The 18,461-nt window shown below is 36.7% G+C and overlaps 2 protein-coding genes across 2 annotated transcripts; both read right to left on the bottom strand.

Moving 5' to 3' along the window:
• Positions 1-4,854: 4,854 nt before the first annotated feature.
• Positions 4,855-10,828, bottom strand: LOC137391504 (uncharacterized). Its single transcript, XM_068078004.1, has 2 exons — positions 9,477-10,828; positions 4,855-5,132 (listed from the first exon to the last, which is right to left on the bottom strand). The coding sequence occupies exons 1-2, from the start codon at positions 10,776-10,778 to the stop codon at positions 5,001-5,003; spliced, it is 1,434 nt and encodes a 477-aa protein (XP_067934105.1). The 5' UTR covers positions 10,779-10,828; the 3' UTR covers positions 4,855-5,000.
• Positions 10,829-16,597: 5,769 nt separating this feature from the next.
• Positions 16,598-17,047, bottom strand: LOC137390555 (uncharacterized). Its single transcript, XM_068076883.1, has one exon. The coding sequence runs from the start codon at positions 17,045-17,047 to the stop codon at positions 16,598-16,600; it is 450 nt and encodes a 149-aa protein (XP_067932984.1).
• Positions 17,048-18,461: the final 1,414 nt, after the last annotated feature.

The raw sequence follows: 18,461 nt of genomic DNA, 5'->3' as shown, positions 1-18,461 counted from the left end.
AAAGACCTCCTTGCTGAGTTAAAGTTGCTAATGTTAGGTTGTTATTGTTAATGTTAATTGTTAGAATCTGGTCTTCTTGTAATCACATTTAAAGGGTTAAATGTTAAATTTTGAAAGATTTTGTGGGAAAGTATAAATATTTTTTTATCATTTGAGATGGCGTTTGTTGTTTTACGTAATCTGACTGCCAAAATGATTTAAGAACGCGCAGAAAAAAAAGACATGCCCAAAGTTCTCCAAAAACAAGGTCAATAGCCGTGCATATTGTTGATAAGTAATAAATGTACGGCCTTGTTGGCGCCAGGTACTCATATGTTTACATTCCAATTAAACAAAAACAGTGAGACAATTTTTAGCCAACCCATCTTTAATTCATTTAAAACATTTATAGCAATGTATCTGAGGCTATATTTGAAGTTTTATTCTAGCAATCATGAGCAAGTAAAAATAGAATATATGCCGGTAAAAACACGCGAACACCGCAATTTGAACTCTATAGCCGATGTCATAACAAAAAGGTCAAACAGGAAGTGAGACAACTGATGTCATTTATGGAAAAGTCGTTGCAAAGTCATTCTCCTTTTAACTTTAATCAAAGCAACAGTATGAGTTACGCCTAGATTAGAGGAACATGTTGAAGGAATGATGAATTGCGAATAGTTTCAGCTACGAGGTCTTAGAAATGACAAAAACCCAGTTAGCAGCTGCCTGTCCAGCATATGCCGCATCTATAATCAGGAAGTCGCTTTATTTATCCTTGAATTGTAACAATGTGACCTAAATAGCTAATTCAAGTAGCTCAATCAACAATATGATTGTGTGATTTAAGCTTGCGTCAAGCAGATAATATCTACTTATAATGTACACGCAGACAAAGTTCTTAGAGCAGCCGTCCGGATGGCTGCAGGGCTCTCAAGGATGCTAAGTAGGTCAGGTGTAGACAACTTCAGTTCTACTCGCTATAGCAGTGTCTTTTTAATGGGTGTTCAAATTTTCACAAGGCGATCAGCACATTGCTTACAATCTCTAGCAATTATTTTAACAATATCATTCCTGGCCGCTTTAACAATCTTCTATTTAATATCTGTTTTCTTAAAGGTTGACATGCAATTAAATTCACATTACAGTTATTTGGTACCAAAAGATTCACATGTCTTACTCTGCTGTGTTGTAGGTGCCAAGTATGTGGAAATGTGATTACAAGCTCTTGAAAGCTCAAAAGCTAATAGTTCATCGCAGCCATCACGAGACCGCAGATCGGAGACCCTTTCCAATACGGCTCAAATGGGACATAGTTGAACAAGATGGCTTCTGTTTACACTTTCATGCAGCCTCATTCGTCGAAATATGTTCACAAATATACTTCACGCATTCAATAAAACCATGTCTATTGTCTTTATGGGTCTATTTAATCATCATTGTAATGCTGTCACTTTTAGCACTGGTATCTCAAAACCTACCGTAAAAATTCGTTTAATTTTTTAACCTTAGCTTGAAGGAGTGCTTATCATCCTCTGATAAACATGAGGAGCCTGAAGATCATTTGTGATAGTCAAAAACTGCTGCAAAAATTATTCGCGCTGTTTGGCAGGAAGTATGGGTCACATGATCAGATTACGACTAGACGAGTAGACAAAGCCGAAACAAAACTGTAAAGTAACGAGCATCTATATTTGATACGGGGTCTTCGGTAAAACCCGAAGTGTTTGTCATAAACTAGTGCTACGAGAAATTTTATATTGAGCCTTTTATTGGCCTTTCAATTCACATGATAACATCACATGTCAAAACAATAACCAAAATGTTTGAGAGCATCATCAAAATAAAGAGATTCCACCCTTCGGCGTTTTCGTGATGGCTGCTATTAACTATTCGTTTTTGAGCTTTTAATAGCTTGTAATCACATTTCTACATATTTTGCACCTACAACACAGCAGAGTAAGACATGGTGAATCTTTTGATACCAAATAACTGTAATGCAAATTTTGTTGCAAGTAAACCTTTAACGAAGAATGTATTTTAAACGTCGAACCATTTATTTGATGTTGTTGGCTAGCTGTTGCTCTTTTATGTTTTATGTTTTTTGCATGGCATAATTTGGAAACATTTCTGCTTGAAATGAATATAAATATTATATATATAATCATCATATAGAACTATAATACAATAATAATATATAATTATATATAATAATATTATTATTTATTTGATATATATAATATATTGTATATTTATATATATTTTATATAGTTATATTATATATGTATAATATATATTATATATTATATATAATATATATTATATTGTATATAATATATTAAATATATATTATATATAGAAGATATATTACATATATAGGCCTATAGCATATATCTACTAGGTTTATGTACATATTATATATACATATTGTATAATATATATACATGCTATATATATAATATACATTATAAATAATAACTATTATATATATGTACACTAGCTGTGCCTCTCGGCGTTACCCAGGTATTAAAATCAGCTGATAAACAATGAGAAGTGATGAGAGTTGCCTACCACTTGGTATTAGTCTGGCACATTGCCAATGAAAAATAGTATTAAAAATCAACTTATAAACAATGAGGAGTAAAGAGAGTTGTCAGCCACTTGCTATTAGCCTGGCACATTGCCAATGGAAAACTCCAGTAAGCTAGTTAATAAGCGCTAGACATCTAATGACGGAACGGCATGTCGTTGCATCAGCGTTGTCCAGCTACTGCTATTCTAACAATAGCTATAGCTGGAGAGACACACATACACACATATCCACATACATACTTTGAGAAATATATACATAGACTAGTTATTAGTAATATGTGCTATATGCGCTAGTTATTAGTAATATCAATGATATAAAACCCTCCACAAGGATAGGTGACAGCTATCATATGGGCGGGGTTTAATGATCGACCTCTGTTGGAATAAACCCGAACAGCACCAGAACAAAGAAATATGTTGAATAGAGCCCCTTGTAAAATTACAAATATTATGAACAATTGTGGTTATTTTACTGCAACTGTTAGTTTCATTTTATTGTCAAAAAAATATAGTTGCCCAATATTGTCACCGTTATGATCAGTCAGTTGCCATTCACAAGCATTCGTGATATTAATAGTCGCCATTGTGAAATCGTACAAATTAGGTTTTATATTTAGATTTTGAGTATGAAAACTACACTGCACAGCTTGGCCTGCTGTCCCATCTTATTGGCCAGGTCAAACAATGTGGCAATGGAGAAAGACTTCGTCATTTTATGTTAGGGGTAGCAAAATATTAATCAAAAGCTAGGGAAAAAAGGACGTTGTTCGGGTGATTTCGGGTAAATTGTATTTAACTTTAAGCATATATTACGACCTCTACCAATCTCAAAATAGGTAAAAATAGGTAATGTAAGATGTTTTGTTTTTTATGGATAAATTTTTCTGGTTAGGTACTACCCCTATACTGTAGAAATTCAAGGTTTGCTATTGCGAACCATGGAGTCTACTGATTGAATGAGCTAATGACACTTTAACAGCTAGTCGAGTAGTGTTTTCCAAAACCTAACAAGGCAATGCGACTGCCTGCGAGAATGGTGTTAGCTCCGAAACCCAGGCTAGCACAATCCCAACAGAGCTCGATATGATAGCCCATATGATAGCCATCGCCTATCCTTGTGGGGGTGATTATATCATTGGTAATATGTACTACTAGCTGCGCTGCCCGGCGTTGCCCGGGTAATAAATAGTGTTTGGACAGAAAATTTATTTGTATCTAACATATAACAACATTTTTCATTCTAACTTTCAAACTACATATCATGAGAGAAGTGTTTTGTGTAGTTGAAATAAATTAAGAGAAAAATAAAAACAACTGTAAAGGTTTTAAAATTTTGTCAAGCAACTGTAACTTTCAAACTTCATATCATGAGGAAATTATTTTATGATAATAAAAGCACTGGCACATTGCCGATGGAAAATTCCAGTAAGCTAGTTAATAAGCGCTAGGCTTCTAATGACTGTATGCCATGATGTTGCGTCAGCATTGTTCAGCTACGCTATTCTAATAATAGCTATAGCTGGAGGGACACACATACCCACACACATACTTTGAAAAATATATATATTGATAAAAGAAGTGTGTACATACTATATACATTTATATGTTATATTTAATGTATATTATATATAACATATATACATGTATTTAGATATATATATATGTACATTATATACATCTTATATACATTGTATACATATATATTAGATATAGTATATATATATTATATGTTATGCATATGTTATATACCTAATATGTATATGTACATATTATATACAGGCAATATGTATACATACACATAAAATAAAATGGCTCAATAAAAATTGTTTAAAACCTTTGTTTGTAGAAGTTACTTTTGCATGGCTTAGAAGAAGTGTGTGGTTAATATTATTTCACAGTATAAACCTGGAATAACAATCACACTGCAATTGTTAGCAATCATTTTTGTATTTAGTTGATGAAATAGTATAAATTACTTGCAGTGATGAAAGTTAGACAGGAAACTGTAAGTATGATTAACAAGCTAGTAAAAGAGTGAGATAAACAGCGGCTGACTAACTGTATATAAATAATAAAGACATACTTCCACAGTGCGGTGAGGCCAACTTCTTCAGTCAATACAATAGAGTATGAAAATATATCACGCAGGTCGCTAGACATAAATAGTATGGTGCATAAAAGTACTTGTGCAGTAAGATTTTTCTCAAAGTGTAATGCGGTATTATAAATCAATCCAGTTATTGATTTCTAAAGCTAGTGTAATTCATTCATGACCATTTACTAGCGAATCAGATGCTAGTAAGGAACCAACTAGTAACTGTTATCAGTTCAGTATATAAATGTTACAGTGTAATCGGATGTTAAAATAAAATGTTATGAAAAGATCATATGACATTGACATAGCGTTGGTTTCTCCTATTTATTCTCCTTTAAAGCTCGTGATCGGCTTGCTCATGGCTACTGAGAAATCCATTCAATTCTCTTGTTGCTTTTTGGCTGGGTGTTTTCGTGATGCTGTAACTGGAGTCACTATCCGTTAGTTGCTTAGACTGTCGCCGCTCCTGTAAGCAACAATAAACTGACCTCTAGTTTAACCTAGAAGCTGCTCCGCTAGTGAGTTAGGCAGAGGTTGTGAACTCAATGTATAAGTGAATTCTCTAGTATTAGTAACACTGCAGGTTGAACTACTTTTTAAGACCAGTTTCATAGTTTCAGTCAAAACTAGAGACCTTAAAGGTTGACTTGCAACAAAATTGAATGCGTAAAGTATATTTATAAAAATATTTTGATGAATGAAGTTGCGTGAAAATGGAAACTGAAGCCATCTTGTTCAACTACGTCCCATTTGAGCCATTTTGGAAATGTATTCCAATCTACGACGTTTTCGTGATAGCTGCGATTAAATGTTCGTTTTTGAGCTTTTAAGAGCTTGTAATCACATTTCCACATATTTTGCACCTACAACACAGCAGAGTAAGACATGGTGAACCTTTTGATACCAAATAACTGTAATGTGAATTTTGTTGCAAGTAAACTTTTAAAGGAAAATATTATTGTTTTACACACGAAAATTGCTGAACTGAGAGAAATCGGTCATCGTGTCTCTTTCAGGCGTTAAGAAAATATTTTCGGCGAACAGCATTTCGGTGTTTTTGTTATTTTGATGTATATAATAAGCACCTTGACTGCCAAATTTGAAACCGGGTGACAATTTTATTGAATTCGTATGGTGAACTTAGAAAAAATTAGAGACGTTAAGGGTGGTTCACGCTGATCGCCATATGTCGGAGTTGTCTTCTCGATGATTACTCGTCGACTATATGCACCATAAACTGATGCCCTCGCTGAGGCAATGCGAATGTTGGAAAAAGTTGCAGCTGTCAGATTCTCGATATTTTGTCGTGTTTCCACGACAGTTTGTACAATATGCATGATGATTGGTCGAGGTGGGTGATGATGATTGACTATCAGGGATTGTTTGATCTATATTTATCTTCATGATAGTCACTGCAGGACTAGTATTTTATCGTTTCAGCAACTGCATTGTATATTGAGAATGTTATGCTGTGGACTATTCGCTGATGTAAACACGGATGGGTTGGTGATAGTGTGAACAATGTTATCACTAGACGATCACCGATGTATTGTGGGTTTAACACCGACATACTGCGCTGCGGTGTGAACCAGCCTCTAACAAAAAAGCTAGCGCATAGAGGCAAGTATATCATTTTACAAAAAGTGGGTAAGGTAAGGAAACTAAACTAGATATTTTAGATTTTCAATTTTTATGAAACTCCTGTAGTGGTGTCTGCAGATAACAACATACTTCACCATGAACTGATAAATAACAAATATTCCCTCACACCAGCATGCCCTAGTACTCATACCAGCATGATCTAGTACTCACACCAGCATGACCTAGTACTCACACTAGCATGGCCTAGCACTCACATCGGCATGACCTAGTACTCATACCAGCATGACCTACATGTAGTACTCACACGAGCATGCCCTAGTACTCACACCAGCATGGCCTAGTACTCACACAAGCATGACTTAGTACTCACACCCGCATGACCTAGTACTCACACCAGCATGACCTAGCTATCACACCAGTATGACCAAGTAATCTTGCTTGAATAAATGAAAGTGGTGTGAATCTTTGCTTTTTAGATTATCATGCAGGTTTTGTTGATACCTTTACATCATTTTTGCTTGTAAACAACCTAAAAAATGTTTTTTTAAATGAAATAGTTAGTAAATAACAATGCTATGCTACTGCAAAGAAAATTAGGTCAAAGTTTAACCCAAATTTACAAACTGTTCTAGTAAGAAAATCTTCCATCGGTTCAGATCAACTCATTTAAAATTTAAGAACTGCTCATATCACACCGGATATGGGGTACTCTCTCCTACAATTGGGAGTTTATGCTAGCTGTGGCCCTCACCCCATCGCCACATGCTTATCCCATATTGTGCATTTAATTTATTATCGCTTTTTTCACCAGATTGTATTTGAGCTTTTTAGAGGCTATTGCAATCACTTATCTGTTGCACTTACATTTAACTGGTTATCACACTTGTCATGATCATAACTACATGTAGCACGCTGTCATTATCTCTCGCCATGAGAGATTGTCATGTGTCATCAATATGCGGACAATTATTTAATAAGGTGGCATGTTAATGAAGTGGTGCAATTGGTACCACGCCTGGATGCTAAATGGGATGTGTGAGTTCAATTCCTGTGCCAGACAATTTTTTTTTCTAACGCTTTTAGCGTAGCTTCGTTATTTGTAATTTGTGATTGTTGAGAGCTATCAGGCTTTAGAAAGAAGTATTTAACGAGAAAGAACATTGATTAACAAATAAGTATGCATCATATTGAATGTATATAGTTAGCAAGCTCTGAGACTACAATCATATGACGATACCTTCTATTGATGTCGTAGTACTTAGCTAATCTGATGCTCAAATTTGTGTGAATCAATTGACTCTCATATTCTGCATACAAGTGTATAACATTTCAATCGTCACCGCTGCTGTCAACAGTTCACCGCTGCTGTCAGCAAATCACCACAGGTGCCGCGAATAATAAATTAATAATAACACAAAAGATATTTGGCTCAACAAACAAAATTTAAAACAAAAGTACATAACATCAGCAAGTATAAATATGGTATTCAACATTTTTAATTTCTACCGCAATATTTTAATATACATGTAAATAAATTCAAATAACTGTCTCATTTCAGATTTCCTCTAGCAATAGATGAACTTCCATTAATAATTTTACTAGCAGTTGCTCACTAAGTTTTTCCCTTTGGGAGTATTTATTCGTGATTTGTACTTCTTAGTGGATATATTGAGGTGACAGTACAGATGCTTTTAGACCCGCATGAATTCAAGATTGTCTCTAAGATTAGAGAATAGAGCTTGTAAGAGTTTGATGCAGCCTCTGATCGCAGACTACTGAATGCTGATCACCAATCAATGACCATTGACTATGCGATTTAGGTTTTCATCCCAAAGAACAGATTCTGTAGATTGGATACAAGGAAGGCTACTGACTACGATATAGTGTGTGTATACACTGCTAGAAAAAATTTATTTAGCATTCAAGCATCGGATTCATAATTCAGTGGCATGTACTTTGGTTATAAACTGATTGAAGAATGTTTTTATACATAAATAGCACACTTCTGCTAACTCAGACTTACTTTTCCTGTTCAAATTCGAAAAAACTTAAATCTGTTCGTACCAGGAATATTACTGTAACTTAGTGTTATGAATATTAACTACAAATAGTCTACATGTTATACTATCTTACTGGCAGGATAACTCAGTGTTATGAATATTAACTACAAGTACTATACATGTTATACTATCTTACTGTCAGGATAACTCAGTGTTATGATCATTAACTACAAGTACTATACATGTTATACTATTTTACTGTCAGAATAACTCAGTGTTATGATCATTAACTACAAGTACTATACATGTTATACTATCTTACTGTCAGGATAACTCAGTGTTATGACTATTAACTGCCATAACAAGCTATATGTCATGTTTATGGAGTAGTGAAAGTACTTTGCCCAAGCAGGCCAAGCACCCATTCTCTCCTGATCTGTACCTTTTCACCAACTCTTGTTTCATACTACTCTTACTTATATATTCTTATCACAGATTCTCCTTTCTGTTTCATATCTATTCATTTTCCGTTGATCACCCCTCAGGCCCTTGGAGGTCTCCCGTACCCTTGTTCGGACCACACATGCAGAACTACACATGTGTGTCCGAGGGTTGCTCTTCCAGCTCATCTACTTAGTATGCCTATTCCTAAACATCAGAGGTTTGTATTTGCTGCACTCTATGACTCCTCTGACCGTCTTGTCCTAGTTTCACGAATATTGGGTGTTCTAAGTACAGGTTTTGATCAAAACTTTCCCTTTGTGAACATGATTAGATTTAAAGCTGTACCTATGGAATTATTTTAGGCAAACTTATACTAGGTGAGCCTAAGTTTATTATGCCATCATAGATAGGCTGTTGCATGACAGTCATAGAGTTAATTAGCATACTTTGAACATTCTATGTAAACAATTCAGTCTGTTTGCCTCTAACACAAATGAGCAGATGCGTTAGATGACAGTTTGCAGTTCTCAGTCTCTTACTAGAAACCCTTTTGTGTTCCATTTGCAATCACTATCGTGTAAGTCTACATGACAATCAAAAACCCATGCCAAAAGTTTTATAGCTGTTAGTTTACTGTCCTTGAAGAATCGTCATACTAGCCCAAGATAAACTCTTTATGCAACAAGAATCTGCTTAGTTTCACAACAAACATGCTCGAGAACAAAATCTACCAGCATTGTTCTTCAGTTTAGAAGTAAACTTACCTGCTGTGAGCTACTTCGTAGCCTTCCCTCATCGTCGCCCTGTTGTAGATATTTCTCCAACACCTTTTTTGAAGGTCTGTGATATTTTGAATGCTCAGCTTTTTTGCCCACCACGATTGGCTCTATGTGACCATTCGTATCTGGTTGGAAAGCTGCAGCCGAGTTTGGCAAATTGTTAAAGTCATTGGCGACTTCTTGTGGCACAGATGATGCAAGTATTCGGTGGCCTCTCGGAGTCTCAGCTGCCCAATTTCGTTTGTATGTTGACTGAAAGCCATGCAAGGAGCTTAGGAAAGTAGCATGTCCTGGCTCATTATTGGACAGTACATTGCTCTGATAGCCAATATCGCTAGTTGCCTTTCCTGATTGACTGTTTAGCGTTTCGGTATTGAAACCTTGATACAAAACCTTTGCTCTTTCTGTTGGTACTCGTAAACTTTGGGGAGCCACGTTCGTATCGACACTAGCGACCACAACAGATGATGAAACTGGCGCAGCCACGACTCGTGGTGTACGAGGTGTCTGAGGTGCACTTCTTACTTTCATGGATTTCACTGATGGAGGTCGTCGTACTACCATAGACTGAGTTTGTGGTAGAGAATGGTGAGTTGCCATCGTTTGAGACTGTTGAACTTTCTGGATACCTGGTTGTGTTTTAAAGTCAACACCTTTTGGTTTCTGACTCAATTGTTTCTCTCTCTTTTCCGTGAGTACTTTTAAATGATCTATGTTGTTCTCTTGCTGCTCATTCAACTTCTGAACCGTATAAGAAAGTTTTGCATTAAGAAACTCTTTGTCATTTCCAGATGAACTCCAGCCTGCTTTGTTCTGGTATGCCTCTTTAGTGGCACTCACCAACTTCTGTGTCTCCCTATTATTGTCCATGAGAAAGGCGTGACACATTAGGACTCGTCTCCCTTCGCTATCTGGCTGCCTCACGACCATGGCAAATATAGGTTGACCAGGTGACTTACACTTTTCCTGCAATCCCTTAAAGACTACTGATCTAGTCTTTCCTCCTTTGTCCGGAACAACTCCTGCTGAGCAGTAGAAGTTTTCAATAGGGTACCAGTTGTTGACAAGCTCACCTCCTCTTCTCTCTTGTACTGCTATACCACTCCCAAATACCTCTATAGTCACCGGGGTGGTTCGACGAGCGAGAAGGTCATGTCGTTTGACTACTGCTGGGGAATAAATGTCTCTCAAAGGGTCGTGTATGATATCAGGGTAGTCCACACTTCCTGTTGGTATCGCTTTTCCTAGGCATCGAGCAGTACATGACTGCAACTTCATCATTCTCATACCTCAGCAATAGTCGACCAACATGGATGCAGTTTAGTAGTCAATAACCTTCCTACCGACTTACTTCACCTACTTATACTCTGATGCTAATAAGCCTCTCTCTGAGTAAGCAAGTACGTGCTCTAGCTCCGATTCAGTCGACGCACGACTTCGCTTGCGGATTTGCTATGAATACATCTGCACAAAAGACTAACATTCCACGATTATTCAGATAATGTGTAACTCAATATTGCTTCTGCATTGATCATTGATTCTATTGTGTCATTCTGAAATAACACGTGAATAGGGTAAGCCCATTGCAGGCTATCATCTCTTTTGAATCCTACGTTTATCTATGCTTTCTAAATAAAACTTTGTTTTGCATCAAATTTGTGAAATCCCTGCAAGTTCTCACTTTATTACACGTGTAAGCCTGTGAGCCACCTTGTGGCACAAGCATTACTAAAGCATACTAGTAGTGATGAATATTCCTTATCAGCTGTTACCTTTACCAAAGGCTAAATAATACCAATGTTATTATTAGTGCTAGTACCCTGCCAGTCCTGTGCCCAGTAAGAGATTGTTTTGTGTAATAACTATGTGACAAGGTTGTGACGCATTAGAACTGCACTGCATCATTGCAGTGCAGTTGTAAGTTATTTTGCAGTACATTATACTTTCTAATTCGCGGTAGACATCTACTGCTGCTGCAACTGGGCTTCTACCTCAAATTGCCCAGTGTGATCTACTGTGCATTTACTTCTTTGACAATTAACCTGAAACCTAGCACTTCATCCATACTGGGAATGCACACTGTTCAAAACTTGAAACTGCATGTTTACTGCAACTGCGCACTGCTGACTTTTTAAATGTCTGTACTGTACAGAACTTTCAGATGCTATGTTTAGCAAGCGCATGAACTTGGACTCTAACTTCTATATCATTTCAGAATAGGGAGTCAGACATTATCACCATTCCGATCAATGAAATTAGGCTCTCTGCATTGTATTTTCTTTAACATATACTAAAACCATAGCATATTTTTATTTCAACCATATGCAACATACTAATTGTGATCAATTTGTGTGGCTACTCTCACTCAAGTCTGAGCAGCAGGTTAACTTAATACTTCATTCTGTGATGAGTTTTCATGAAAATGTGCTGCGTATGTACATACAGTATAATGCAAAAGTTTTATTGCATTATAAACTGATCATGCACTGTGAAATGCGCACTAGCAACACTTTCATTGCATCTAGCATTGCACACTGTGCATTAGGCAATAACACCACTGGACCAATACTGACTGTGTAGTAGTAAAAGTACATAATGTAATTATATTGCATGACTGTGACATACTTAATACTGCTAATACATCAGTTTAGACATCCAGGAAAATCTTACTACAACTGCAATGCATATCTCATCCGGGCATCAGTGAGTACTTATCAATGTGCAGTTATGTAAAGTAATGATTTTGTAATGGTCACAACCCTGGTATAAGTACAATTATTCTGGTACTCTGGGATTGGTCAGATGTTGCAGTTGTTAGAGTGTCTGTATACAAAGCTGAAAGTCATGAGTTCAAACCTTCTGTGATGAAAGCTTTTTCGAACATCTCACCATGGTGTCACACAGACAGACAGACAGACAGACAGACAAACAGGCGGACGGACGGCCATGGCTCCTAGTATAGTAAAGATTATGACTGTCAGTTTTTGTCACATTTTAATCTGGTGTTGATAACTGCCATTATTCTAATATGATTAGGTTCGAACAGTTTGTAGCAGATATCAATAAGACCGTCTGCTGCATCAGAATGTACCTTTAGTCCTTTACACATCTATGGTCCATAGAGTCATCAAACTTTTAATTCTGTGTTCTGTACCGAAAGGCTCCAATTGGGGTGCCTAAGTTTTACCATTCCACGCTCAAGCCATGTCCAGTACCAAGTCCTGGCACCTCTCTCATTTTCAGGTTCCTTTCCGTTCACCCAATATTTTTCAGAAACGACGTCATCAATTGGTCAGCCATGGCCGCAACAGACCTCCATGGCTATGCATCTCTCTCAGTTTGTATATTGAACACCAATAAGTTTAGAGTCAGTTGGTGTATTTATGTAAACCAACTAGTGGCTTGGTACGCGATGCCTATTTGGACTACCAAAGCTTTGTGGGATGTTTTTTGTTAGAACCCAAAGCTAAGGGAGAGCACCTTAACAAAAAACTGATGATTGCCATACAATTTCGGCTTTGTTCAAGGACTAAGGGAGAACCCCCCAGAAAGAGAATCAACCATGATTAACCCCAACAAGTGACAGGAATGTTTAGCCAAGGTATTCCTCTCTCATCCAGCAGTAAGGTTGTAGAATAGTGGACAACCCTCATCGTGAACTGGTTACTGTCCCAGCTAAAAGCAAATATGGGATTATAATGATTGGTACTATTAAGGGATATAGTTTCTACGGTCATGTGACTAGTTTCATAATGAGCCTAAGTTCCATCTAAGGACCAGAGGGTTGTCACATAGTTGAATAATATGGGAGCGCTTTTCTGAGAATTTGTGCTGTCTCTAGAAGTGCTGATTCCTGGATCGTTTATCATTATCATTACTATTATTATTGCTGTTGCTGGTTTTCTCAGCTTCATCTAGTATCGTGTATTGATTTCTAGGCATTCCAAGCAGCGGTCTGCTTCCTATTCCGCTATTTCCAAATAGGCCCACTGTAACATTTTATAAATAATAATTTTGTGTGATATCTTTTGGTACTTTTCAATCATCCAGCCTTTGCACTTTTCTGCACTGCAATGTATATGATGCATATGTTTATGATCATTTAATCTTGCACCAGGTTTTCTGGCCTGCAGGCTTGTAAGATGTCCTCAGCGTGAATACAAAATCGAACTGACTTTTTTGTTTTCTCATTCCTATCACTGGCTCTACAATGTGTTCATACCAACTACTCACACGCTGTTATTAATATATATTGCTCAGACAGTCTGAGCAATTGGGCAGGTGTCGCACTGGAGTCTGAGTCAGACTCCAGTGCGACACCTGCCCAATTTATAATGATGCTCTGCCGCACTCACAAAGTATGTTGAAAACAAACATTCTACTTGATGAAGATCATTGGTGCCTTCATAGTACTTTTCTCCACCAGTCGGTAGTGTAGCGATACATCATTCTGATTACGTATTCTGGAGTAATATTTGATGTACTAGTTACAAGGCTTGCGATGATACAAATTATTATTTGTATTACTCTTATTGATATTATTATTACTATTGTTGTTGTTATTATTACTATTGTCATTATTATTATTGCTATTGTCATTATTATTACTATTGTCATAATTATTATTACTATTGTCATTATTATTACTATTGTCATTATTACTATTGTCGTTATTATTATTACTATTGTTATTATTATTGTCATTATTATTATTACTATTGTCATTATTATTACTATTGTCATTATTATTACTATTGTCATTATTACTATTGTCGTTATTATTATTACTATTGTTATTATTACTATTGTCGTTATTACTATTGTCGTTATTATTATTACTATTGTCATTATTATTATTACTGTTGTCATTATTATTACTATTGTCATAATTATTATTACTATTGTCATTATTATTACTATTGTCATTATTATTACTATTGTCATTATTATTACTATTGTCATTGTTATTACTATTGTTGTTATTATTAATACTATTGGTGAGGTTATTATTACTATTATTGCAAGCCTTATCGCTAATAGATTTAAAAATCCTCCAGTTTTAGCGAAAAGTCGAGCATTACCATTCACACGAGTCAGTCGCTCCGTATGCATGCATTCCTAATTTTATTTACTACTTGTCTCAAACGACGTGCTATTTCCAACTTCAGTTAGACAAGACAAGGTGTGTATTATATATAGTTTCAGGTGTTCCAACTACTATAATAGAAGTCTTATTACCTGTGCTCAAGTTTTCTTTACTCAGCGAGTGTCGTGCATGAATTTATTGTTTTCCATGCGGCTCTTAGAACACATCGACTTTAGCCAATAAAATTTGGCCCTTACCTCAACAAGGCTGATGAAACAAACTCAAAAAACCAATAAAAATCAGGTTGACATAATTTCTGAGCAAAATTTGCAACACTTTAGAAAGTATTTTGGAAAAAATTGTAACTTGTTTGATCAAAACTTTTAGCATTGGTATTAGACATCAACCTACGATTAGTCGAATTGCTACTGTGCACACTCCAAGTCTATTGTCAAACTTCTCTTCCCTTTCCTGAGGTAGTTCAACAACTTATTCTGTTACGCAAGCGAGTAAGTAATACGTCCTGATGAAATGTACCACCTTTATTGCAAAACTTATTGATGGTTGGCTGCCCTCATACACAAGGTGACATGAATAGACATGTCTAACATTCGCTGCCTGTCACTGCATACTACCTGTCATTGGGCTGGCATTTAAAAAATGGCGGTCTACACAGGTGCCTTGCTACTGCTAAAGCGAATAGAGTAGAGGCAAGTAGAGCCTTTTTCACTGCAGTTGTCCATCCTTGCTTTCTGATAATTTCTTGATAATTCTCCCCACAGTTCTCAGGCTACACCACAATAGCCTCTGTGTATTTCTTAAGCCTGTGACTTGCATTACTCGCAGTTCATTCTATACTCATTATTCCTTCTTCTTGCTCCCACTCTACGTATATCCTGTTAACATCGAACCTCGGATAAATCCTGGGGTATACGATCTTCAACTTTTGTATTATTCCGTGTATTTTTTTCAACTCTTTTCGCCTCTATGCTACAATGCCTGCTCTAAGTCTAAACAGATAAACAGCTAACAAATAACACGTATGGTTACTGAAAAAGGCTATTTAAATTAAGGTTTAATTTCAGCAACTTGCTAATCGCTAATTTTTTTTTTACTCTGTCCTTCATGATTTCATGAAGTCATCAGCTTTCAATAAACCCACATATTTGCAGTCTTCCCTCTCCCCTAATTTTTATATTTCTCAACAGTTTGGTACAGTAGTTGTATTGATCTATCTGTTTCTATCGTCCCCTCTTCTCAGCGTTACGGGAGTCTAAATTCCATTCCAATATCGTCACTGGATATTCTTACTGTATGGATGATAGTTTCTATTTCCTTCTTTGATCTTTTATAAACCTCGAGGTCATCCATGCAAGGCCAGTGGTCTATAGCCTGGTCTTATCCTTTTCAGTGTAGTCATGGATGACATTATTACCATCACAAGCGTAAGTGACCAACTGCCTTACAGATCCCCCACCTTATCTGCAACTTATTCTCCAAACTGTTGTCACTCACTTTCTATATACAGTGCTGCGCAAAGTTATGACAACTCCCTGCTCAATATGACAAGCGTCTCATTTCATTGGTAATTTTGTGCTTAAAATCAAGAAAACTTAGCAATGTTATACATCATTTTGCTCAAAAATTTGTGAGAAATTCAAAGATGCAGTTGAATCTTGGCACATTTCAACTGCTTTTTTATAACTGAAAATATATTTCTAACGATGGAAAACTTGTTGCTATGGTGAAAGTGCTCGAATTGGTTTAGCGGCAAACATTGCTCAATTGAGGGAAACTTACAAACTGAACTCTTTGTACAAGTGATGGTGGCCCTGAAAAGGGCCATTGGGTTTAAAATTGATGTCTAGTACTTTGTTGGCCAGTCTTTATTTCTGATGTCAGCGGGACACCGCCTTGGCATGCAGTCAACCAGCTTTCGAGTTTGTTCAGGTGTCACTATGTGATGCCAGGCCTCAATAATCTTCTCCATAAGTTCTCTTTGCTAGTAGGTTTGCGCTTGCTAATTTCCATGCACACTTTTTGCCATAAATTTTCTATCGGATTGAGGTCCGAAGGCCCTTGCCAAACGTTTCTTCTTCTGCTTTTCTGACAGCAGTGGCTTTCGTCTTGCCTTACATCTTCTCAATCCATTTTCAATCAGTCTTCTCCTCGCTGATGAAGATGAGGCTTCTACTCCAGTATACGCTTTCCATTCTCGTCGCAGGTCAGTGCTGGTTTTCTTTCTGTCAGAAAGTGAAAGTCGCACCAAACTGCGGTCATCTCTGGTAGAGCTTTTGCGTTTTCTCCCTCTGCCTTTACGATCATCTGTCGTGCCTGTCGACTTCCATCTGTTGACAAGTCCAGCAACACCTTTCATGGAACATTGAACCTCCTTAGCAATCTGCTTGTTTGATTCCCCTTGCTGAGGAAGGTGAATGATTAAATCTCTCTTCTCATTGGCCAACCTCATGTTGTGATAGAATTTTAAAATGATTTTGCTGGTCATTGTGAGCCGACTTTTATAGCCAACTGGTCATTGTTGGGATGGATTTGTGATACTGTAGTTTTGAAATAGTTTTGCAATGTTGATGAGTTTCTTACATGTCTTCAACATTTTGTACAACATTGAGCAGGTTGAAATACTTCAAAGACTCGGTTTGGGGTGATTAAGCGAGTGACAAGTTTACAGTGAGTTTAGAAATTAGAAGCAAATTAAGCACTTTAACTTTTTGTAAACAATCAAACGAATACTTTCACCAAATTAAATGAAAGGGTCATACATTTAGCCTCAAAATGGTATATAGATGTCGAAAATTAGGCTAGTTTGAGATCAGATATGCAACAAGAGATGCTATCGGCCAACAATTTACAAAGGGGCTGCCATAATTTTGCACACCACTGTATGTTCTCCATCCTTCCATCCTCTCTGTTGTAAATTCACTGATATTATTTGATATCTCCACTATGCTAAACACTGATATTAACCATGTATGCCAACCATGTAATATGAATGTTGTGTAGTCGATCTATTCCATTACTGGATCCGTTTCCCTTTCTTTACTCACTCTCATCAGGATTTTACCCAGCACCAGCCGATGTTCCTCCTCTCTACTTTTCTTGCTGGTCTTTTTGTCTCCACCGTAGTATGTTGTTCTTGGTCTGATATTCACAAATACTTTCCTAGATAATCGCAGTCTTTAATATATGGTTGGGAACTGCATGATCGACCTTTAATTAGATCGTATGTTACCTTTCTTTTGGGCTTTCCACAATCAACATCGTTCAACCAGCTGTCGTCCAATGGGTCGGTGCATCTTTATGCGTGCCTTTTTCTAGCATGGGTAAAGCAGTATTTTCAGCCAATAAGCCTGAACCTTATCATGTTCTGCTGTTCTCCATGGTGATAGCTCTAGATCTTTCTTCAAACTGCGTTAATCCCATGTACTCACGCGGATGTATATCACTGTATACAGTGTACTTCTTTTATCTTAGACATTTTCCAGGGTGGTTCCTTTTGCTTCTTGTTGGTAATCTCCATTCTTCTTATGGCATTCAGTCCGTTGAATAAAATTTCTTGCATAGATCAAACCAACCAAAGCCATTGCGCCATTTATTTGTTCGGTTTTCTGTTTTACCTATATATTTTTAATTTTTGGCTTTGTCCTAGTTGCTGTACACTGCTGGTCTTCTCTCATGGTTTGTCTATTGTTTCAGTCCTTCTATTATGTCTATTATTTCTACGGTGCTGTCTCTCTTCTTTATAATCTTCCTTCTGTGAACGTTCTTTCCTGTGATGTCCTTCATGTAAGTTGTCTTCACTCTCTGCAAGCGGTATTCTATTAAAAATTCTGTGTTTCGTCTCTCCAGCTCGAGACGAGACATTA

The sequence above is a fragment of the Watersipora subatra genome, chromosome 3 (genome assembly GCF_963576615.1).
Source record: "Watersipora subatra chromosome 3, tzWatSuba1.1, whole genome shotgun sequence".
Taxonomy (NCBI): domain Eukaryota; kingdom Metazoa; phylum Bryozoa; class Gymnolaemata; order Cheilostomatida; family Watersiporidae; genus Watersipora; species Watersipora subatra.
Note: the sequence above shows the minus strand (reverse complement) of the source record. Positions and strands in the feature narration are given on the sequence as shown.

What these genes read in the sequence shown, in the direction of transcription:
- LOC137391504 (XM_068078004.1), bottom strand. Translation starts at nt 10,778, where the DNA reads ATGAGAATGATGAAGTTGCAGTCATGTACTGCTCGATGCCTAGGAAAA. An exon ending in TACGAAGTAGCTCACAGCAG is followed by an intron (nt 5,133 to 9,476) that starts GTAAGTTTACTT and finishes TGTTGCTTACAG; the next exon opens with GAGCGGCGACAGTCTAAGCA.
- LOC137390555 (XM_068076883.1), bottom strand. Translation starts at nt 17,047, where the DNA reads ATGAGGTTGGCCAATGAGAAGAGAGATTTAATCATTCACCTTCCTCAG.